Source organism: Carassius auratus, chromosome 30 (assembly GCF_003368295.1).
Source record: "Carassius auratus strain Wakin chromosome 30, ASM336829v1, whole genome shotgun sequence".
NCBI lineage: Eukaryota > Metazoa > Chordata > Actinopteri > Cypriniformes > Cyprinidae > Carassius > Carassius auratus.
In genome coordinates, this window is record NC_039272.1 from 11,354,970 (window position 1) to 11,380,192 (window position 25,223).

Consider the following 25,223-nt stretch of genomic DNA (forward strand, 5'->3'; position numbering starts at 1 on the left):
ACCCTTTCACTTATTACACAAATCTTATTCTAAAATATAAACACCTTTTATGCTCTCATTTTGTTTTGTGTCTTTTGAAGCATGATTTCATGAGACAGTTTGGCATTCACTTAGTCTGAGTGGGAGAAACTGGACATCATCTCCCACGAGCGCTGGAATGCACAGGTTCCTCGCGCCAAACTTGAGTATCAAACCTCAGAGCTCTGCCCTGCCTTTATAAGCGCTTTACAGCCGGCTGGCGTGACGCATTCTAAGCTGCAGCATCACCGTTATCATCATCATGAGCGAGGAAGAGCAGAATAACGGCTCGCTGTCTGTCAGGAAACCGTCTCGTATGCCGAAGTGTTCTCGCTGCAGGAACCACGGCTTCGTGTCCCCACTGAAGGGCCACAAACGCTTCTGCAACTGGAGAGACTGCCAGTGTCAGAAATGCAGACTGATCGCTGAAAGACAGCGGGTCATGGCAGCACAGGTAACGTTACGCTAGCCACCCTCGACGGGATGCGACTCCAGCTATAGTCTCTTTTTATTTTATTTATTTGTTTATTCAGCGTTCATTGTATCTCCCGCTCTCTTGTGCTATAAATTCACTGTTTAGCTTAAAGTTACTGGTTTATAAATTTTAAAGTAAAACTACTTCATGTTTCATACCTTGCCAACCCTTTTGTTTTTAATTAATTGTTTTACTTAAAGAAAAACTACCGTATGTTTTAGCCATGTTTACAGTCTAGTTTACAAATAATTGGATTGTTTGCTACAATAATAAGGATAAATTGTTTACAATCATAGTAACGTTTTGTAGCTAGTTACATTGTTTTTCAGCTAACGTTAGCTGCAGTTTGGCGCCTTGGCGAGATTTTTTTCTTCTTCTCAGAAATAAGGCTGACGGTAGAAAAACATCCAATTTATTCGATTTAATTTATTGATATTTATTTATTTAGGTGTAAACATATTATAAACATATTATAAACTTTTATAAAGTAGAGAATGAAGTGACTCGGGCGTTTGAGGCCTTGAGGTGACTGTTTGTCGTGGTAACGTAGGTGGCGTTACGGAGGCAGCAGGCCCAGGAGGAAGAGCTGGGCATTTGCAGTCCTGTTAACCTGTCCGATCCAGACACTATGGTGAAAAACGAGGCATCTGGTGATGATGTGTTTAATATCACCTCAGAACCACCGTCGCCCACCTCCAGCAGTGCTACAGCCTCTCCCACCAATCTAGGTGAGGAAACCGCATTCATTTGATTAAAAAACACAGTTTACTCAAACATCCAGTTTACACACGTGTATTTCCTCTAGAACTGGATGTTTACACTATACGTGTTTCAAATAAATTGTAAAAACATTATTTTGAAATTAATTTAGGTTAATTAATTGGGTAACAAGTCAGATATTTTGACAAGAGTCAACTATATTACCAAGACAGATTGAACTTTTAACTGTAAGGGCATCTTTTGTGAATGTCAGCTTGGGAAAAAAATTGTCACAGGTTACAGCTGTGTCACAATTTTATGTACGCCTTGCAGAATCTGCAAAGATGTTTATTATTTTTACAAAACAATAGGGGCAATCCAGCATATTTAAACCATTTTTATGAATTCAATTATTTTGTCTTGTGGGCTATGTAAACATCTATTCTATTATGTCTTTTGAGGACCGAAGTAAAGAAACGCATGCAATCTTATTTTGTTAAAATTATTAACATTTTATAGATTACTCAAGGTGCATGTAAACTTTTGACCACAGCTGTATAGTTTATGTTGTGATTTTATGGAACTTAATTAATTTCATTGTTCAGTTAATTAATATCAATTTGCTGAAACATTTTTCTATACATTGTTTAATAACTTTGATAATGGTTTCTACTGAAAAGCCAATAAATAGCGTGTAATACATTTTAATTACAGATATGTTGTAAGACAGCTTTTATCTACTATTATTTATATAATATAGATATTCATTAGATTTTTGTAGATAAAAGGTACCCAAATTGCTATCATTTTAAAAGAAAATTAACCCTGTGGTATTAACTGAAGCAAAAAAATGCTAACCTTTAGCATACTTTTTATTTAGAATTCTGAGTTTTCTTTTGAAATAAATTTCATCAAATTATGTTATCATAAATGCCTGATAAAGATAAAAAAAATGTGTACTTCCCCTTTTTGTGGAATAAATAAGCTTTTGTTTTACTGTGTGTGATATGTCCTTGCATAGCATCTGGTGTTTCATTACAGTGACCTTCAGTATTTTTTCATGCTCATTATTTGTCCATCAATTTACACCCTCTTTTATTAAAATAAAACCTAAATTCAACTTGAAGTTTCTGTGAATCAGGTCTCTGTTGCTTGACCATGAGAAAATGAAGAGATAAGCACCTCTTCTTGACCTCCTGAACTGTCCATGACTGTAAGTGGCAGATAAAAAAATGAAAGGATCCGTGACCATGGACATCTTGTACCCATCCCATGATTCTCCATTCTGCTGCCCTCCTCAGAATATCTGTACAGTCAGTGAGGTGCACCTCCATGCTCATATGAGGGGAGGGGAGGCTCTCAGCATAGATGGCCATTGTGCCATGCCAGACCATATCCACGGAGGGCTGTTGTGTTCAATGAACACGAGAGACATCCTGTTCCTAGTGCTCTGATAGCACTGAAGAAGGAGTTTGGCTATCAGGACAGGTCAAGGCTACATATGCTCTGTAATTGTTCTGAGCTCTTTGGTTGCTTACAGATGAAACAGGAGTTACTGGAGGTTTTCAGTTATTGTCGTCAGAGATAAAGTGACATTGCATAACACACATGCTGAGCCATCTGTAATACACAAAGTAACTTCTTATATTACTGTGAATCTGCTATCACTTTCACTTAAAACACTAAAGTGTTCTGCATTTGTTGACCATATACATGTTTTATGCCTTGCAAATGCACAATAGATGAGGTTTGTTGTCAGAGAATATGAACAAAGTGAATGATTTTATTTTATGCTTCAAACCAAAACTATCTACTGTCTATGGGGTAAAATTAAATTAAAATTAGGTCAATTTTTCTGTTCTTGGTTTAGTCAAACTTATTTTTGATCAATTTCTTATAAAACAAGACTTTTATTTTTGTCACTTTGCTTCTCTAGTAAATGTATCTCTATCTTAATGTAAGAAATTGTAGACATTTGCTCTGAAAAACAAGACAAAAATACTCATGAAGAACATCAGGGTCTTTTGCAGTGTGATCAGACAGCAGTGAAAGTTATTTTCATATTCTAGTGTTTTTTTTTTTTTTTGTCATATTTCTAGCGAAGGTGTGTTTATTAATTTGTATAGCTGAATAATATAACTTATATAATTTCCAATTTCGCAAATTTGCTAAATATGTCTTCTCATTTTAAGGCATAAGACTAAAGCTGATGATCTTGCCAGAGAAGAGCTCTCATTTTCACCTATTTGTCCAATGTTTCAGGGAGCCGTTCGATGCTGGCTGTAAGCCCTGCAGTGACCAGCAGAGGGCACACTGACGGCACGTCTGACCTGATGGTGGATGCCTCCTATTACAACCTCTACCAGCCCACACCATACTCATCCTATTATAGCAACCTGTACAACTACCAGCAATACCAGGTGAATGGACATGCTCCTCATGTCAAGTGCAATTAAGTACCCCTTTTCAGTTTTTAAATTAATGTTATACATTTATTTGATGCTAATTTGTACCACCATTATATGCTAATAATACATATTATTATTATTATTATTATTTTGATTTTGATTCTGTCATTATTTTATCACCCTGAAGTTGTTCCAAAATATCTTAATTTGGGTTTCGAAGAATAACAAAGTCTTATTTTATATTTAAAGTAATGTGAAACAAGGACACCTTAAAGTAAATTGTTACCTATTTTTATACCAATGTCGTCTTATAATGATCAATATTTCCTTTTTTTTTCCAGAATGTTATTTATTTAAAAAAAAATTGTTGGTGAACTACCACTTTAATACATAAACACATTAGGTGCAATAATAATAATAATAGTATTAGTAGCAAACCTGCTATTTGTAAGATCCCCAGGCCCTTTTGAACTTTACTGTGCATGTAAATGTTTATAGTAGTTACACATGTGATGCATTACTTCAATAAATTTTTTTAGTATCAGAATTATGCACTGAAAATAACATTGCCTTTCTCCTGCTAAAAGTTACATATCTTATAGTTCTGGCATTACATTAGATGAAAAGTATGGTTCATACTGTTTTATAATTTAGATTTCTTAAATATTATTTCTTACACGTTAGCTGTGGTACTTTTTAACTATAAAATGTGTTGTTTAATGGTAAAAGTAACAGGAACTGTTCATGACAAAGATTTTTTTTTTTTTATCATACTTCCAAAAATGATTTACATTTTGTTTTGAATTAATCTACTGACCCCAAACTCAATCCCCTACTATATAGTATCTTCAAACCAACCCTTCAAACATACAGTACCCCACACTAGCACTCTAGAAAACATCCGTGTGAACGCCAGCATGGTGCACACACCTCCACACTCACCCAGTCTGCGTCCCATGTAGCCCAGGCCGTGGTAATAAGGTGATTAAGTGTGTTGCAGCAGTGTTGATAGGGGCCGCTGTCATTGGACCCGTCTGGCTTGTTGAAGTTGGCAGGCCATAGTGAGCTTCTGTCCTCGGTGTACAGTGATAATACCTGTGCCATCGTTCCACGCCACTGGCCAAACACAGCAGGAAGGTGTGGGGCTTTCATGCACGCTACACCTCTAACATGATGTTTACATTTCTCTGCTCCCCTCAGCCGGAACCGCAACTAATTCTGTCATTGGAGGTTTTTTAACCCTTATCCTTGTTGTATAGCTAACTATCACAAGACGACTGATATAGCCAAGTCTAGTTATTTGCTGCTTTTAATTATTTGGACTGTTGTTGTTTATAATATCAGTAATATATGTTTTTGTTAGTTTACTATCATATATATATATATATATATATATAAAAAAAAAATCCTAATCCTAAATGAAATTTTAGGTTTCTCATCATGCTGATAAGGCATTGACACACTCTCACTCTTCAGGCAGTAAAATATTATTTTAAAACTAGCTTGTGAATATTAATTAAGACCAATACAAAGAAAGGATTTTTAGAAACCATGGCAAACTGAAAAGTATGAACATGAAAAATATGATTATGTACAGCACTCAATACTCAGTTGGGGCTCCTTTTGCCTGAATTACTGCAGCAATGCGGCGTGGCATGGAGTCGATTAGTCTGTGGCACTGCTCAGGTGTTTTGAGAGCCCTGGTTGCTCTGATAGTGGCCTTCAGCTCTTCTGCATTCTTGGGTCTGGTGTATCGCATCTTCCTCTTCACAATACCCCATAGATTTTCTATGGGGTTAAGGTCAGGCGAGTTTGCTGGGCAATTAAGAACAGGGACACCAAGGTCCTTAAACCAGGTACTGGTAGCTTTGGCAAGGTGCCAAGTGCTGTTGTAAAATGAAATCTACATCTCCATAAAGTTGGTCAGCAGCAGGAAGCATGAAGTGCTCTAAATTTCCAAAGGAAATGCAAAATTTACTTTCATCAGAGAACATAACTTTGGACCACTCAGCAGCAGTTCAGTCCTTTTTGTCTTTAGATGCTTCTGACGCTGAGTGGCTTGACACAAGGAATGCGACCGCTGAAACCCATGTCTTGAATACGTCTGTGCTTATTTGTTCTTGAAGCACTGACTCCAGCAGCAGTCCACGCTTTGTGAATCTCCCCCACATTTTTGAATGGGTTTTGTTTCATAATCTTCTCCAGGGTACGGTTATCCCTACTGCTTGTACACTTTTTTTGGACCACATCTTTTCCTTCCCTTCGCCTTTCTATAAAGCCCCTTTCACACTGCAATTCCGGCAAATACATAGGTAATGTGTCCTGGCAATTGTTCCCGGGCCACTAGATTTTGCACTTTCACACTGCCAGTGATTACCCGGTATATGTGTGTGTGTGTCACACACAACCCGTAAAGGTCCCATAAAGATTCGCAAACATTGATCTGCCTTCAAAACACCTGGTAAAAGAGTTGCACGATAACGTGGGTCATCACTACAACACTGCATTAGTTTTTGCTTTTGTTCACACAGAGCTTGTTCTGGGACTAAACCCGGCAATGTTACTAGGTCCCCGACCTGGCATCAATCCCCGCATCGATCCTGGGATGTGTTTGCTTTCACACAGAATGAGACCCGGCAATGTTCCGGCAATTTTCCGGGTCCAACGTGCAGCGTGAAAGGGGCTTTAATGTCCTTGGACACAGAGTTCTGTAAACAGCCAGCCTCTTTTGCAATGACCATTTGTGTCTTGCCCTCCCTGTACAAGGTGTCAATAGTCGTCTTTTGGACAACTGTCAAGTCAGCAGTCTTCCCCATGATTGTGTAGCCTACAGAACTAGACTGAGAGACCCTTTAAAGGCCTTTGCAGGTCTTTTGAGTTAATTAACTGATTAGAGTGTGGCACCAGGTGTCTTCAATATTGAACATTTTCACAATATTCTAATTTTCTTAGATGATGAATTTGGGATTTTCCTTAGTTGTCAGTTATAATCATCAAAATTAAAATAAATAAAAAATTTAACTATATCAGTCTGTGTAATGAATGAATATAATATACAAGTTTCACTTTTTGAATGTTATTAGTGAAATAAATCAACTTTTTGATGATATTCTAATTATATGACCAGCACCTGTGTGTAATATATATGTGTGTGTGTGTATAACACACACACACACACACACACACACACACACACACATATATATATATATATATATATATATATATATATATATATATATATATATATATATATATATATATATATATACACACACACAGCAAGGATGAGTTTATCAAAAGTGACAGTAAAGACATAATATTACAGAAGATTTGTTTAAAATGAATGAGAATAATAAAATATGTTCTTCGAGCACCAAATCAGCATATTAGGTTGATTTCTGACCAATAATGTTTACAATGAAGACTGTCATAATGACTGGTGAAAATGTAGCTTTGTTAGGCAACAAATGAATTACATAGGCAAAATGAATTACATTTTAAAATGGAAAACGTTTATTTTAAATTTTAATAATATTTCACATTATTACAGTTTTTATTGTAGTTTTGATCAAATAAATCCATCTTTGCTGAGCATAAGTGTACAGTACAAGATGAAATTTTAAAACTTTTAAAGAAAATCTAATCTTTTGTACAAATGGTATATGGGGTCAGTGTCACAAATTAGCAGCAAAATAAGTGGGTAGGGGTTTCAGTTTGTGATGATAGATACATTAACATATTTTAAGTGTATGGTTAAAGATTTACACCAGTGTATAATCAGATGTACTGTACTGCAAAATAATCATCAGTCTCTCTCAGAGTCAGATGCAAACCATGCAATTCTGAGTCCAAGCACATGAATCTGTCCTGGCAGCAGCCCTCCAGTGTGGATGTTGTCTGCATCAGACCATGCTGCACAAGTTTGAAGATGACTGTTAGAAGATATCAAACTGGACAGCATGAAATTGAGGATATCATCAAAGTCATGGCCCGTTCAACTTTGATATACCATCATCGCATTGCAACAGTTTTACAAGCCTTTATTAATCTCCCATCACCCACTGACATTAGAAAGAGTCTTCATACCATGACATATGATTTTCATATGGAGATCACCCTGTTTATACAGACTCTGATTTATATGGCAAAGTATCCTCATTGTATCAAATCTGATCTACTCAAGTGTGAAGTAAATTAAATCTATATTTCTCCAGGGAGTCATTCCTGAGTGTTAAGTCAGTGATGGGGCCATATTTTAGCATATTTGTGCAGTTGGGACCCTGATGGCGACATATTGCTCCAGGGTCACCGCCTCCATCTTTTTAGTGCGTCCCAGGGTTTGAATTGCAAAGGTTAATGATACTGCTCATATGAAGATACAGCTCTTCAGCTTTAATTCTGATCTCCCATTGCCAGAATTTGACCATTTGAAAGACAAATGTAGGAAATATGCTATGATTCTTTTGGTGTTTTATAGAAAACAGTTTTTTCTTAGTTTGTTGTTGTTGTCTAGCTTTTTCTTTAGCTTTTGAAAAAAAAAAAAGAAAGTTAATGTATTTAACTTCAGCAAGTTTTATTTGTGTGACCATCATTATGATTAAAAATACATTTTAAAAAAATGGCTGGTTGCACAGATACTAAACACAGCTCTTATTTTCTAAACGTTTCTCATTACTGAATTAAAATTCAGGTAACACCTTTATTTTAAGCTGTCCTTGTTATATGCGTTACTTGCGCTTACTATTATAATAACAATGAATTATGCATAATTACATGCAAGTAACCCTAGACCAAATCCTAACCCTAACCATATATTAATGATATTACTAGTACTTAAATGTATACTTACACTGTAACAAGGACACCTTAAAATAAAGTGTAACCAAATTTAATTTTGCCTTTTTTGTGGAGCATTAAAAGTTGTTGTAGCAGAAGAAAAAAATCTCCCATGTAAAAGCTCAAATTCTTAAATAGTTTAAGTACGTTATGGTTGTTTAGCTTCAGTAGTTTAATAAAATTGTCATTAAAAAGTAAAGGAGCCGTTTAAAAATGTTTTTAAAAAAATGTTTTCATTAGTTTGTTCATCAAATCAAAGACAATGCAAATTCACTTGTATTGGATTATTATATATTTGGATTTGAAGGTTACAGTAGTTCAGGTTCTCGTCAAATGGAATTACCTCAAGGAAATTTGTGATGTCCATGATTGAAAAACTCATACATTATAATTCAAAAAATAGATGATGTTATGAAAAATCTGGTAGTCAATAGAAGCATGAAGCATGAGGTCTTTGTTTCTGCAAGAACGATGAATCTGTAAGAAAGATGTTATTGTGATTTAGGTTGCATCACTTAAGAAGGATTTCTCTTTCCATCAGGCTGTTTTGTTATCCAGAAACTTCATAGTTTTTGGTAGGATGTTGATTATGATGTATTCTATCTTATGTTTACAAAATCAAAACTTGTTCCATGAAACTTTCCATCATAGCTTCTTCTCTTTATTAGGGTTCATTTGATAAGGGAGAGATCATCTGGCTTTTATCTTAGTGTGTCCATCTCCCGCCCTCTCCCACCTCCAGCGAGTGGGGCTCCGCTGCACTGCAGGTGGAGAATGAAAATATGAGGGTTGCGTAGAGGATCCAGACAGCTGATGGTGCCAGATAAGAGCTCACTCAGGGAGGTAAAGGACTCCAGCCAGCCCATATTAATGAGGCTGCTCTGGATCCAACAGCAGAGGTAGCACGACTCTAGCAGGCCTGGTCATTTTGTGGGCAGTTTTTTATTACATGAATTGGTAATCATCATGCGCTTTTAAACTGCTGAAGCTGTACTAAGCAAGCACTATGCAGTGTTACCAGATTTTGCCTAGATACGCTCATACCTGAGATAGAGATCGGAATCACAGGGAATGAGTTTGAATGATGCATGAATTTTGTTCCACTTGGACTTATTTTGATATAAGTGTTATGGTAGTTTAAGAGTGGCATAGAAAAGGCAGGAAATAGTTGAGGAGCATAACAAACATTTTGGGCACATATTTCGTGCACCCCCCTCCCCCCTCTGTTTTATTTTTTATGTATGTATTGGTGGGGTACTGTTGAATAGATTCAGTTCAGTTTGTATTATATTTGTCATAGGCAATACAAGAGGCTGACGTTGTTTAAATAACAGTTTATAAACCTGTCAGGAGTTGATGGGGTGGACAGTAAATGGTGACATATTACTGGCTGACAGAAATCAAATTCCATAAAAGTGAAATTGAAAACACCCTAAGGCCTCTGTGCCGTCAAGTAGACAGCTTATTTTAAAGTTCTAGCAAGAGGGAAGAAAACTTGCCAGAGCAGTTTGTTGCAGCTTATTTTGAAAAAGAAAAAGAGAAATAAAGCAATCTAGGCAGGAGGTCAACCATAACGCATACTGGCCATTTTTTCTCCTTCTCGGACTAGAGGTTTATACGTCTAGAATGTACAGACTGTTTTACTGAAGCAATGAAACACTTGATACATGCATCATGCAGTGTGCAGACAGAACTCAAGACCCGGTTTAGGATCATCACTGTTGAGGCGCCATACACTTTGTGTCCAATTATAGGATTAAGTATGTCTTCTGGTTCAAACAGGGACTGTATGAGGATGAGAAGATTGACCAATTATATATAAATAAATTAAAACTCAATAAAGCCTCTAAAGGATGTTCAGCCTTTAAATTAAGACTTATTGGTAAAGCCCCTGTATAGTATTAATATTTTGCAGTGTACATGAAAATTAGCTGGACCAACATTTTAGTGCATCCTTGCAGAATAAAAATATTTCTTTAAAAAAAAAAACACTGACGCCAAACTTTGAACAGTAGTGTATTTCTTTTCTTTCTTTTTTTTGTTTTACTAAAGAAGCAAAGTGAACCGTCTCACAAAATCTTTGTTGCATTCATATTAATACGCATTCCCTCAAAAAAAATTACTCTTTAAACTTACTTAAGTCAATTATGGACAGTGGTTCCACACAACCAAATTGTGTTTTGATAACATAAATGGATTTTTTTGAATCTATGCAAACTCCTTGTGTTGTGACAACACAACTGAATGAGGTAGAATCTATGTGAAATAGTAATGTTCAACCAACTCAATTTATTCACGTTGCTTCATCTTAAACCGGTTAAGTTAACTCAACATGTTTTGATTTATTACAATCTAGCCAAATTTGTTTCACTCTATCAACATAAGGAGGTTTGTTTCAAATTACCAATTTCAATTATGGACAGTGGTTCCACACAATTAGTTCTAGTTACTTTAACACAATATTTTCTATTTAAAGTTACCCCCTTCAACAAAGCATTTTTTGTGTGATTTGTCTTGTAATGAGACAAAAGACAAGATGTCACAAATGATCAAAGTGTATTTGTTAAACAAGCAATAAGTAATTTAAGTTAAATACAGTTGAAACCATGTTACAAAATTACACAAAATAGCAGAAATATCAAACTACTCATTTTCTAATTGGCATTCATGGGTAACCAATCAAACCTTATTCCAGGAACAGTAACTGGCTCCAGAAATAACTTCTTCAGTATTCTAAATGTGTACCTGAATTCAGGAGGATTGGTCAAGTTCAGTCCATATATCAGTCCCAGAAACATGGTTTTGCAGACTGTAAACTGCTATAGGTCCTGAAGAACTGTATCCTTTAAAACTCCAAATTCTGCTGGACTGTCTTCAATGATGCAGCTTCAGATAGATTCCCACGCGTCTTCTGGATCACCTCCTGACTGCTGGCAACGTCTGTATCCTAAAAGTATTTAAAAGGATGGAGAACTCAAATTCTTGTTTATTAACTTTAACAAATCATTTATTAACCTTGAAAAAAAAAAACACCATATACTCCATACTTATAAGGGTCTTCATTTGGATACTTCAATTTCATTAGTCTGAAGATGAAAACAACAAAATTTAGCCTATGCAAACTCCTTGTGTTGTGACAACACAACTGAATGAGGTAGAATCTATGTGAAATAGTAATGTTCAACCAACTCAATTTATTCACTTTGCTTCAACTTAAACCGGTTAAGTTAACTCAACATGTTTTGATTTATTACAATCTAGCCAAATTTGTTTCACTCTATCAACATAAGGAGGTTTGTTTCAAATTACTCATTTCAATTATGGACAGTGGTTCCACACAATTAGTTCTAGTTACTTTAACACAATATTTTTTATTTAAAGTTACTCACTTCAACAAAGCATTTTTTTTTTCTTTCTAAAATTACATGAAAAAAAGTCAGTCATTCATCTTCTTATGGGAAATCCAGGCAAGCAGTCAAGATGGGATTCTAACAAACATTACAGTGGAAAATGGTACACACATCTGGACCCTGTACGGTAAACAACAGAACTGGAATGTTCCCAGACCCAGAAACATAGTAAGGACATCAGTAAAACAGCCCACGTGACATCAGTGGTTCAACCATAATTTTACAAAGCTACAAGACTACTTTTTTGTGCAAACAAAATCAAAACAGCGACTTTATTCAACAATTCTTCTCCAAATCGCATCTTCCACCATTATCAACAGCACGTAAAGAATTAATGCGCATGGTGCTGCTGACCTAGAACACGCATGCACTGAGTCTTGTTTACATGCAGAGGAAAGCAATTTTCATGCCTCCTGTTACTGTCTATAATGGCGGCATATGTGATTTGTAGAAGAATTGTTAAATAAAATAGCTATTTTTGTTTTCTTTGTACAAAAAATTTATTGTAGCTTTGTAAACGTGTGGTTGAAGCATTGATGTCACATGAACTGTTTTACTTATGTCCTTACTATGACTCTGGGAAAATTTCAGTTGCATTGCAGCCTTTATGGAGGTTCAGAAATCTCTCGCATTTTCATAAAAATATTAGCGATGCATCGGTTGACCCGCCATCAATCGGAAACCGGACTTTTTTTGCTTAAAATATGCTATTGGTAATTGGCCGGTCTTTGGCCTTTTTTTCGGATGATTTTTCCGGAAGTGCGTCCGCGTGCTCAGACTAAATATACATGAGGGTGAGTAATTAATGACATGTTTATTTTTGGGTGACCTAGCCATTTAAACACACCTGAACCAGCTTATCAAGGTTCTTGGAAATTTTAAAACAATAAAGTATTACTAGAAGTTCCAGGCAGGTGTGTTAGAGCTAAACTCCACACAACACTGGCTTTCCTAGATCAGAACTGGACACCCCTGCCTTGCATTAAAATGAATGGTTTTTGGGAGGCGAATGCATTCATAATCTGTCAGTTTATATTAGTACCACATATTTTGTATTTATTGTATTAATAAACCTAATCTTATTCAATCTGTCTTTTGTCAATTTCCAGTGACCAGTGAGAGAATAGTGTTTTAATACAAGGTTGTGTTGAGTGCAGTTGTTCTTACCTGTGTAGTGGGCACCAAGAGGGTTTCAGTATTTGTCCAAGGACTCTTCTTCAGTATGCAAACATCTACATAAGTTTTGTAGTGCGGATCCAGTTTGGCAAAGATTGTTGATTCTGATGGGCCTAAGGTAATTCTGGATGTCTCAAATTTTGCACAAATCTGTAAACACATGAAGTGCATTAATAAAAAAACAGCAAAAACCAATTCAATTATCAAAATATTAAGTGATTTATTTGTGTGAGTGATGAATAGTGTTATGTTTAAATTAAACACTTTACGTTAGTTTAACGATTGATAATTAAGTAAAATTGAAAATGAAACAGTTTAAGTTGATTAAGCACAATACAATTGTGTTTTGGCGGAAAACTAAATATATTTTTGTGTATTTTTAACAAAACATATCTGTGTAAAACGAACAGTGCCACAAATCCATTTTTTTGAGTGTTCATCACTTCATTCATTGTCACTAGTTAATTTAAATTATTTTTTATTTTATTGAAGAGAAGAAATTAGACAAGCTGTATTAAAACCTTGCGGTATGCTGAGCCTTGCTTATTGACATGATTTACAAATTTGAAAATTGTGTGAATGTCTGCACCTGCAACTTTCAAAATGTCATTCTTTTTTTATTATTTTTATTCTTGACTGTTTAGTCGATAGGAAGAGATTCTTTGTGTTGCTTTAACTTGTCCTTTTTTTTTCCCACCACCTCTCCCAAAATCACATCCCTTTGAATCAGATGCCCAATGGAAATGGTCGCCATAACGTGTCCCCCCAGTACAGAACACACTCCTACTATTCTTCTTACCTGAGTCAGGGGCTCGGCACAACTGCATGTGTGCCACCCATCACCTGCCCTGAACCCAAAGCAGCAGGTCAGTCCCACACACACACATGCTCTTAGGGCCATAAACTTTTATCCAGAGATTATCAACAGTGTGAGCAAGTACATCTGAGGGAGGTTCATACTCCGAGTCAAGGGCACTGTAAAATTGATAAAAATAAATAAATTCAAAGGTAAAACTTTTATGAGAGTCATTTGTTCTGGTGACTTCAGATTTAAAGAGACAAGGACCATGTGCTAAGCGCTTCAGTCTTAGAACATAGAAATCATAAATTATATTTTCATATTTTTCCTGTACCTTTCACTTGGTAAAGCTATACAACTTTAACTGACACTGTTTAAAATTATTTGTAGATTTTGAAAACAGTAATGGCTTACTGTGCACCATTTTGAACCCCCCCCCCAAAAAAGTGTTGAATGACGTTTTAGTTTGATTATGGTCTTTCTGTGATCCACCATTCCCGTATACCTCCAAGCTTGCCACCTGCCCTGGCTGTTAATGATTTCTACATGCTGATTTCCAGTGGTTTCAACATGAGGGTGTCTGTCACCCCCACTATCACTGCAGGGGGTGTTATGTTCCATTATACGCAAAGGACTACATGCTGGGTGGTCCCATCTCCAAAACAAACTTGCTCGGAGCCCAGTGAGGAGTTTGCGGTCTATTATTTGTTTCCTGTACCTTTATACAGTACCCTAATGCAGGGTTTTTGGGGTCTGGGGATCCACTAGGGAGTTATGAATTGTTACCATTGTTTTAGCAATGCCAAATTTAATTTAAGATCTAAAAAAGAAAAATGTAAAAAAAAAAATAATAATAATATATACAGTGGTGCACCCTGAGCCAGTTGAAAATGAAAAAAAAAAAACACATTAATGTCGGTTGAGATGTTAAACTAATGGCGATAAAGTTGTGGGTGGGAGATTATATAAATGTTTTTCTTCAGTCTTAAGAAGGGTTTTTTTTTCAGCATGCCTTTTTATAATGCATTTTAAATTAATGTTCTGAACATGGATGAGAATACATCTAATATTTAATATTATATATAAAGTCATTATTTTTATTTCTTTGCACACAAAAAGTATTCTTGTAGCTTTGCAAAATTAAGGTTGAACCACTGATGTCACATGGCTATGGCATGACTATTTTAACATATTTACAGCGTACTTAATTTATTGTTAAGTACTTGCAGCGTTTCTGTGCCTTGACCGTGGTAGGACCCTTGTTGTCTATAGAGGGTCAGAAATATCTTAGATTTAATAAAAAATATCTTAATTTGTGTTGCAAAGATGAATGAAGGTCTTACGTCATTGTAACGACAAGAGAGTGAGTAATTGACAGAATTTTCATTTTTGGGTGAATTACAGTAACCCTTAAAACTGCTGTGGCGCATATGAAGCGCCATACAGTTAACCAATGCAGCAACATCTGTTGTCTTTATCACACTTAGACTTAGATTTTTCACACAGTAGATTAACCTGTATAATGTATGTAGCTATATTTCTTGAACTGGGATCATCTTAAATATTTGGAGACCCTAAATTAATCTTTAGTCAGCATAAACAGACTTTTTTATTTTTATTATTTTGGTGAATGAAACTGTGCTAATAATTTTGAACATCCTTTTCCAATCCTTTGATTGGCGAAGATGGCCGGATGACACTGAGTGACCATCCAGGCAATTGTGACCCGAGTTTGATCCTTTACATGAAGTCTGCACTCCCTCTTTGCTCCGATCCCTAAACATCTCATGGTATTTTTAGTACCATATCAACAACTTTTACAGTCAGACCTGATTAGCTGTCACACTATGGATATTGTTCCCATAATTGTTGTGTTCTATATAACCTTTGTTCTGTTAGGAGATATTTAATAAGAGGTACCTCAGTAAATCACAAGATTTTGAGTTTCATTATTTTCTAAAGTAACATTACAGTGAGATACAGTGCAGTGTGGTTTTCAGATGACTTGTCTCTTGAGTCCTCTGCACTCTATCTGTGCCTCCAGTGCTTGTGCGATGTGCATTTATTTTCCCTAGCACTGGGGTAATCAGTTGGCCAAATATGAGGCCAAATAACCTTCAGGAGTGCGACGCTGTCCTTTCTGAGCGGCCCCCACAGCTGTCTCTGGAAAATTGCCTCTGGGGTTAGTGAGCGGGAACAAGTTAAGATTTACAAACAATGATGAAGCTTGTCATGCGTCTTTCTCCATCCGTCACGAGCGGCGGCCTGCCGGGGCGTCGAAGTGTTCTTCATAAAGCTCAGCTCGCTGTGAAATACGCCCCTGTGTGCTCTTTACTGCTGGAAGCTCGTCAGCAGCGCGCCGCCATAAATTGCCTGGGCCGGAGGTGACACTGCACTCCATCACCCGCCAGGGCAGCCTTACCTCCGCCTGCATCCGCCCCCACCCGCGGCAGCCGCGCAGCCTGTGAGATGATGTGCCTGCTGTGAGTTATGTAGGAATTTCAGTGTTATACGAGACAGTCTATGGGTTTTACCATTTTCTCTCATGCTCTGTTTTTTCTTTCTGTCGTTGTTTATTATTGGAGGATTCAAAGTTAGTTTTGTTTGCAGGCTGGGCAAAGTTTATAGCTTTAGAGAGAGTAGACAGGGGCATTTTTTGTTTGTAAACAACCATATTTAAAGATTATATTGTATGTGGCATTCAGAATAAATTGTAAAAGCAGTGCTTTATTTAAAATAATCATTTTTAGTTGGTGTTTTTACATTGTAATTGCACAATCTTAAGTATTGATTAATATTAATTAAATTATTGTCAGCTGAAATTTAGGTTTATTTGGTTACTGTACTACAGTAAATACATTTAACATATGCAACTACGTCACCTTTTACATGGCACTATGGGTAATAGTGTTTTATTTAGCTCATAACTAATGCCATGCTATTCTTTGAAATACCTTCTAGAACCCTTTAGATATACAGTAGCATAATGCTCATTCAAGACCATTGAACATTTTAAATCATGCCTTGGCATTATCAACTCATACGTCAATACTTTTTTCTTAGAGATTAAAATTTTTTTGTTGCTGTCAATCAGTAACGCTTTTGTTTGAATACAAATATTTATTTGCTGGTAACTAATTACACATTCAAGTCACATCGATACTTGTGGAAACCATATTTAATGTGCTTGTGACATATATTGATCAGTCTGATGCTGTTTACAAACCACAAATTTAATACATGTCATTCTTCTTAGTCAGAATGTGATATTGTTTTCAGAAGTGGTAGACCCCCCATTAAAAGTTCCAGGAAAAGACAAAATCTCCTAGGAGCCATCAAAGAGCTCATTCATTCTCTTTCGAAGCAAAATAACAGTGCAATAATGATTCTCTGCAAGCTTCAAGCACAATTGAGAGGTAGAGCTTGAGCAGGAAGAGGTGTAACGTTTCATCTGATAGAGAAGCCGTGGAGCTTTTTTATTTTTTTATTTTTTTAACATTTAATCTATCCTGTTTGCATTATTTTTCTTTGGAACATGTATTGAACTCTGGCAAAGCCTGTGCTCTCAGGGTTAAGTGCGGTTACATGTGTCCCTTTATTTGGTTGTTACACTGTTTCACTGACTGAGGGTAAGACAAGAGTTCAGAAGAAGCTGCATGCACTAAATGTATTGCTGATTTTAAAGGAAAGATGGTTAATTGCTGTATGATGTCAGGTGGATGACTGGATGGTTGTTATGTTGGCTATTGACAGTTTTTTTTTATTGCAGATCAGTAGGAGAAAAGTTTTCTCTTTCACCACCTACACACAAAACACAGCAAGTACTTGATAGCTTTTGTAATCTTGACCATAAGTATATTAGCAGTAGAGATGACAAGGATGGATAATGTGCCACATAATGCTTTCCAAACAATTTGAAAGGAATCTGTAAAGCCTGACGTGTTCCATTCAAGTAAATCAAAGGCTGAATCAGTGGCCTGTAGGCAAAGTCTCTGGCTGGAGTGTTATTTAACCGCACCGTCAGTAACTCCTCCGTGTCATGCTGTCTTCCCTTCTCCAGTGCTGATGCTAAATGCTCAGACTTTTCTCTCTATGGATTGGTTAAATACCAGTGTAATTGGCTGCTCCAGGCTCAAGCACTGTTGTAATGTGTTGTACAACATTTCCATTAACACTTGCCCGAGGCACTGAGGAGATAAAATGGGTAATGATTGCTGCCAAAGGTTCTGCTCTCTTTAGCACTCTGTCTGTGTGAAAGAGAGCCTGGAATCTCAGTTTATATAGCCTACACTACTAGTTTTTAAAAGTTTATGGGGACTTGTTTTAAAGATGCATTAGCCTGATTAAGACTGACAGTTGAGAGTATAATGATACAAAACATTTCTATTTCAAATAAGTGCTTTTCTTTTAACCTATATGATTTTCACAAAAATACTGTTTTCATCATTGATAATAATAAATCAGACACCATATTAGAAATAACTTACAAATGAAAATAACCTAATACTGGCTTATTTCCTAGATGTTTTAGAAGTTATTTGATGTTTTTATCAACAAATTAAATATAATGAAAACATGCTGTCATAGTTGCTGCAGAGAGCTTTATTTTATGGGAATCTTTAGTTATTGAACCTTGTCTAAATTGTTAAAAGGCATATTTTGTGTTTTCATTGCTTGTGGTTTTAGTAACACTTTAATATAGGGACCAATTAGTCACTAGTTAAGCTAGTAGCTTATTAGCATGCCTATTATTAACATATTGGCTGTTTATAAGTACTTATAAAGTTAACCTAAACATAACATAAAAATACATCAGCTTAATCTAAACTACCTTTGCTGACTATTAACCTGCAGACAATTAGGAGTTTATTAAGGAAAAAAAAATCATAATTCATGTTTTGTTAATAGCGAGAATTGGACATAAAATAATTATTTTACACACACGTCTAAAATGTCGTTTTTTTTGTGGTAGTCATTGTTGACCAGAATGTTTTCTAAGTACAATCAGATCCATCCTTAACCCAGAGTGTAATTAACCCACAAGTTAATTCAGCTGAATCTATTAAGTCATTTATTTCACCCAGGGGGGCTTCAGTCTCCCTCCCAGCTGTGCTAACTGATGCCTGCAACGCTTATTCTGCACTTGTCATTATTTTCTCTCCTTTAAAGATAATGACACAAAATCCCTCAAATCATCGATCCCATGTCTCAAGTCATTATAGTATATCCATAATGTTTCGACGGAACCGAGCGCAGGCCGGGAGAGACGGACAGGTCATTTACAGGGACGGCAGAGCGCTGTATCAGTGCCAGTGATTTAACAGGGAGGAGGGCCTGCCAATTCTCTCAGAGACACTTTGAGTCTGGGGACAGATTGGGGAACAATACAGGTCTGGAGGTGCTTATGTGTTTAATTAGCCTCTGACCCTGGCATGATGCCTCCTGTCAGACGTTGCAGGCCACTCGTGCAGATCTCTAATAGACCGATAATGGGGACTGAAGTGTCCGATGTACTCACATGTGAGCTGAATTTTCAGCAGCCAACTCCAGTCTTCAGTCTTACATGATCTTTCATTAATCGATTTGGTATTCTATTCAAGAAAAACTACATGAATGTGCTGCTTAATATTTTTTCAAAAACCATTTTTCTTTTCAGGATTTTTAATAAAGTGTTATTTTATTTTGCACAAATAAAACCGCAACAGCACTCGTATTTTCTTTCAAATCTAGTTGGATTTCTTATCCTTTTTTTTATTGATTTACATTATCTAATACACATTGCACACTGATCAGTTCATCAGTAAAAAAAAAAATAATGATAATAATAAAATAATAATCTGAAGGACCTTTGAAATATACACATAAATTATAATTTTATTTGCACTGGGTTTGTCATTAAGTGTTAAATGCTTCGGCGTTCACCTCCCTTGAGTGCTTCAAACTCCAGTGCCAATGTGATTATGAGTGAGAGCTCCACGTCAAGAACAACATCCGTCTCTCTGCAGCAGCCACGGCTCTTCACTCTTTGAGGAGTCAGCAGCTGTTTAAAGTGCCGCCGCCTTGCTGTAGGCCTGTGTTTTCTGCGCCATTAAGTCCTGCCACGACTCTAATGATTGAGAGAGACGTGCATGTCATTCCTTGAGGGAGCTCCATCTCCCTCCAGCACATCTTCAGTCAGGTCATGTCGTACAGATGTGAGTGTTTGTTTCTGAGAGTGCTCATAGCTTTTGGTGCAAGCCAGAGTTTGGTCTGTTAGGTTATTGTCAAAGTGGTTTTCCAAATGAAGCACTCCCAAGTCCACCAGGCAAGGTTAGGAGTTTGCGTCACGTGAATGGCAAATGGTTACATACTGTAGCATAGGGATGCACTGATATTACAGTTCTCACTGAAAAAAACGATAACTTTATGGCTAATAACCACTAAATGACTGCTATTACACTTCTATACTATTTTGTCAAAATAAGAAAATAAAAAAACAAAACTCAAGTTGTTTTATATTTATCATTATATTTGATCATGTGCAGTATGAAATATCGAGATAAATGCCTAAAGATTAAATTTAACAGTCCACTATTAGTGTTATTAAACAATTAAGCATAAAATGCCAAAGTATGAATGAATGAGCATGTTCATTTAAATATCCAATATCTAATAATATTGTTAAATAAAAAGTCTCTAATATCAGCCCTCCTTTTATCTTAAACGTGTCTTGTTACACAACTTTGTCTCTAATACAAATAGCTGAATTTTCTTTCGATAGTAAGTTATCTTAAGAACTTGTTTAATGATCTAGTAGTTGTTTTTGAATTTTAAACACCTTATGTTATTTTAATTAATTTTATCATGTTGCATTTATGCATCTGTTACGTAATTGGTTAACAAAATTTAAAATAGCCTAGTTAGCTGATATGGCTTTAAAATCACAACTACCTACCTGCTAATATCTTAATCCAATCTAATCTTAATATCTTAATCTAATATCTTAACTCTGTTTAGACTGATTTTCATACTGATTCAACTGTGTTTAAGACTGATACAATGAACTATTATTTATATTTTTAATCAAATGTAAGCACGTGTGTGTGGGTGCATCTTTGTACATGTTTGAGCATGTATGCCTGTGTGTGTGTGTGTGTGTGTGAGCGCCTGTATGTGTTATCTCTGTGCAACTCTGTGTGTTTATCTAAGTGCGGGCATTATTGGACCCTCATGGCCTAGCGCTGGCAGTATATGAGTTGTAGAAAGGAAAGGAAAGGAAAGCGCTTATCCACGATAGATCAACCCTGAATTACCATCTTCTCTCACTTCTGGGCTTTTGTTCACTTTTTCCAAACTGCCTGAAATGATTGAGCTTCTTTCACCGGTTCCCCTCCCCTTTTCATGCTCTTTTTTTTTTTTTTTTTAAGCTTCCTTTTGTTAAACTATACAAAGACTGTTTAATAGTTTGGAAATCTAAGATAGGCAGTCGAACAAGGGTGACTAGGGCAAAAGTTCAGATGGGAGAATAAGCTTTTTTTTTGGGCATACAGAAAAGTAAATCCTCTCTTGTTTCAATACTGTTTTGGACTTGACAGACATGTGATTTTTGGTAATTATTGTGTTACTGCCAATGTTTAGGAAATGTCTTGTTTGGCAACTTTGTGGAGGTTTTATAATAAATGTTATTCTTATGAAATATGTGCTATGCTGAAACGATTCTGTTTAAGCTGGTTTTAGCTGGTTTAAAATGGTCTAAGCAGCCAGCTGTAAAGTACGTAAAACCTCTCTTAAAACCAGCCTGGAAGACCAGCGCCTAAATTAGCCTGGTTCTTTTATTTATTTATTTATTTTCAACAGGATGGTGTAAAAAAATGTATTAGTTTGAGAGATATTTCTTATGAGTCATAATACAATAATGAATATACTGCATGCTGTATTTTACAAGTCAAGGAAATCCATTTACTTGTTTCATTATTGTTTGGTTTTACCTGCATATTTAAAGGCCTGATTGTCTGTATAACAGAGTGTTTATGGCTGGTCTGACATTAGTTTATATTAAGCGCTAATGCAATGATAATCAAAGGCAACGAAGCCATGACACAGAACATGTCCGCTTGCCAAACAACCCCACAGCTGATTTACCGTCCCTACAAACGACCTGTCCACTCACCCGCGAGATCTTCCCTTTAATTACTCCATAGATTTCCCTCTGATGAACTCCCTCAGAATTAACACAGCCATGGCTAATTCCAGCCCCTCCTCTTTCCCTCTCACTCCATGTATTATTGTTTTACAGAGCGCCGGCGCAGTTTAGCTACACAAACATTAGTATTAACGATTGGCCAGTTTGGAATTGGTGACAAACTGCGGGCAGAGCACAAAGTTTGTAGCCTGAAACCAATCAGGAAGTTAATGAGGAGAGAAATTACTCCTTTTGGCCAGCACCCCTTAATTACCTCCACGCCAGAGCAGCGAGAAGGAGGAGAGGCAGATGGAAAAGAGGGAGGGCAGGTAGGGATGAGAGGCACAGTAAGATCCTTTATGCTCCTTTTCTCAGGTGATGAAGGTCAGGGAAGCAGATGAACAGGATTTGCGTGTCGCCCTCCTGACACTCATAACTTTGATAGACTCGGTAGAGACTGTAATGTATTAGAATCATCTGTATATTGAGATGAGCGGTGACCTGGTTCAATGCACAAACCACCATGTGTGTTTATAGGGAACTATAACTGCTAGTGTTTCGGTTTTACATAAAGTCATTTATTTAAGCAGATGATGGTAATCCAGTGTAAACCAGTAACTATCGGGGGTTTATTTAATGCGATATTTATATTTCATATTTACATTAATATGGTGCTGTTTTTTGTTGTGCGCACACGAGAAAGTCAGGGCAGTACAGACTTGTCCTGCGCTATATTTGCTCAATAGTCATGTGCTCACTCAGCAGGCTGTCTGCTTTAGTACACGTATCTTCAGCTTGAGTGAGTTTGCCAAAGTAGCCAAAACACTGCAGTGTGTGATTCATAAAAGCACTGTCTTTACTCTGTCTTGTGGAGAGCTGACAGCACTGCTCATACAGTTAATAGTTGCTGTTTGGTTTAACTGGAGAAGCTGATAATCTCAAGATAATGCTTCAACATTACTCTTTCTACACTAACATTGTGTTCTGTTCAAAGATTCAGCTTGTTCAGATATTGTTTGTTGGCAAAACTTAAAATGGTAAGTTGATAAAAGTAACTTTTAAATACAATGGCCTCCAACATCTTTGGACACTAATGTATATTTCTGAGCTGTTTTTACTATTATTTTAACCATCTGCTTTCAAAATGGTTGTTATTGGACGTACATTACAGTTCAAAAGTCTGGGGTTTGTTTTAAAGAAATTAATACATTTATTCAGCATGGATCCATTCAATTGCTCAAAAGTGACAGTAAGACTTAAACAATGCTATAAAAGATTTTTGTTCAAAGTAAAATCTGTTCTTCTGAATTTTATTTTGGTTGAAGAATTGAGAACATTTTCCACAAAATATTAAGCAGCACAACTATTTTCCATTATAATGTTGAGTGTAATGTTGTTCATTGAACATTAAATCAGCATAGGAGTATCGCATCACAGTAATAGATTGTTATTTAGTATATTTAAATACATTAAATTGTAATAATTAAATAATAATAAAGTTTCCATCAAATAAATGCAGCGTTGCCCTCAAGTTCACACTGGAGTAAGCCCAGGTGTATTTTCAGATCTATTGTTTATTGTTGTTTATACCTTAACATTGAGATAAATGCCGCTTGGCTTGATATTTTGTTTCTAATCCAAAGACATTCAAACATTTTTATGTGTGGCTCAAGTGTCCAAATACTCCATGGCACCATTGTACTTTGTCAGTAAATGTGAATATGTCAGGAACCAAACGCTCATGTTACATGCATGCTTCAGGTTTCATGCATCACAGATGCTATAATCAGATTATGCTGTGGCACAAACGTTCTTCACTGATTAACAAAAAAAAAAAAATAGTTTGTGTTGTGATCCATCTGATTTCAGTTTTCTCTGATGGATCTCAAGAGACAGTGTCCATCAGCTCAATGATCAACGCTGAGAACAGGCTGGAGTGTGAGAGCAGCTCCGAGTCTGGAACCTTCTCTGTCGACTCCATCATCGAGGGGCAAACCAAATGAAAAACCCTCACCTGCACCAATCTCCCATCTCATTGAATTGTTTCTGTATTTTAACTCAAAGTATTATGATTCTTAAAGCAAACCCTAGCTTATCGTTCAACAGTTTGTAGTTCCTACTGATCAGGTTGATCATTGTTGTGTTTTTCAACTTTTCAAGATTTTTATAGACATGGGTTGGTTTACTCTTAGTTTCTCAAGGATTAGACGTACAGTTTACAAGGCTGGTTATGTTTCATACTTTTTGATTGCTAATGCTGCAGTTTTTAATGATTAGAATGATTTGTTTCCACTCTTTTACACTAGTGAAAGAAAAAGCAGAGCACACCACTTTATTGCGCTCAGTATTGCTGTCCTTGGCCTAATGGACATTCTAACTTCTTCCCATGACCTTTAGGAAGCAGAGTATATGAGCTCTTCTCCAGCATCTCCATTGAGTTGAGTTAGAAGAGATACTATTAAATTATGCTTCAATCTCACAGTGAACGGCTTGTTTATTTATGGCCATCACTAAAGAACATCATTTCACTTTTGATGATTTGCATCTACCGTGTTCCTATGCAGGATCCAGCTAATGTTCAGTACTCTTCTGGGCTTTCTTTGTATAATATGGAGCTGTGCCCTTGATATTAATGGTGTTGGCACAGATAGTGTCCTCAGTCAAGTCACATATAAATGGTAAAGGAGAAGAGGGACACAAACCTTTGTCTATCCTTTTATGCTCGGTTTGTTGCAGACATATTTTGACTGCAGCATGTTTAACTAAAAATGATGACATTTTTCAGTTCTTTGATTCAATAGAAATGAGCCTTATTCATTTTAAATGCATTTTGCACATTTCTCAGTGTAATCAAATTTTTACATTGTATTTTTTGTTATAGTTGAGGGCCATTTAAGATGCTTGCAACTGTATTTGTTTTACACTTACATCGAGCTCAGTATTAATAAGTTGCTAATTGAGACTTCAGTACCCCTTTTCTTAAAATGAATATAAAATCTTGTAGGCATATACATACTGTATATTCTTATATTAATCAGTCAAACAGTTTTGATTTGGAGATTTTTGTACAATTGTTAGTTCACAGTTTGATTCATTTGTTTTCCAGATGCTGGTTTTGTGTTAACATACTTGTTGTGTTTTGCTCATGATGTGGTGAGCTCTTTTTCACTGACACCATGATGTTACAAATATTTTCATTATTGTTATGATTATAAAACAATAAAAAAGCTAATTTGCA

The 25,223-nt window shown here is 36.2% G+C and overlaps 1 protein-coding gene across 2 annotated transcripts; it reads left to right on the forward strand.

Moving 5' to 3' along the window:
- dmrt1 (doublesex and mab-3 related transcription factor 1) lies at positions 1 to 25,223 on the forward strand. 2 transcript variants are annotated; one of them, XM_026211359.1, is made up of 5 exons: positions 75 to 472; positions 1,044 to 1,221; positions 3,455 to 3,612; positions 13,756 to 13,891; positions 23,855 to 25,223. In XM_026211359.1, the coding sequence occupies exons 1-5, from the start codon at positions 281 to 283 to the stop codon at positions 23,986 to 23,988; spliced, it is 798 nt and encodes a 265-aa protein (XP_026067144.1). In that variant the 5' UTR covers positions 75 to 280; the 3' UTR covers positions 23,989 to 25,223. The 2 variants fall into 2 exon arrangements, with proteins under 2 accessions (XP_026067145.1, XP_026067144.1); XM_026211360.1 differs by lacking the exon at positions 13,756 to 13,891 and having other exon boundaries at positions 1 to 472.

What these genes read in the sequence shown, in the direction of transcription:
- dmrt1 (XM_026211359.1), top strand. Translation starts at nt 281, where the DNA reads ATGAGCGAGGAAGAGCAGAATAACGGCTCGCTGTCTGTCAGGAAACCG. An exon ending in AGCGGGTCATGGCAGCACAG is followed by an intron (nt 473 to 1,043) that starts GTAACGTTACGC and finishes GTGGTAACGTAG; the next exon opens with GTGGCGTTACGGAGGCAGCA. An exon ending in ACAACTACCAGCAATACCAG is followed by an intron (nt 3,613 to 13,755) that starts GTGAATGGACAT and finishes CCTTTGAATCAG; the next exon opens with ATGCCCAATGGAAATGGTCG.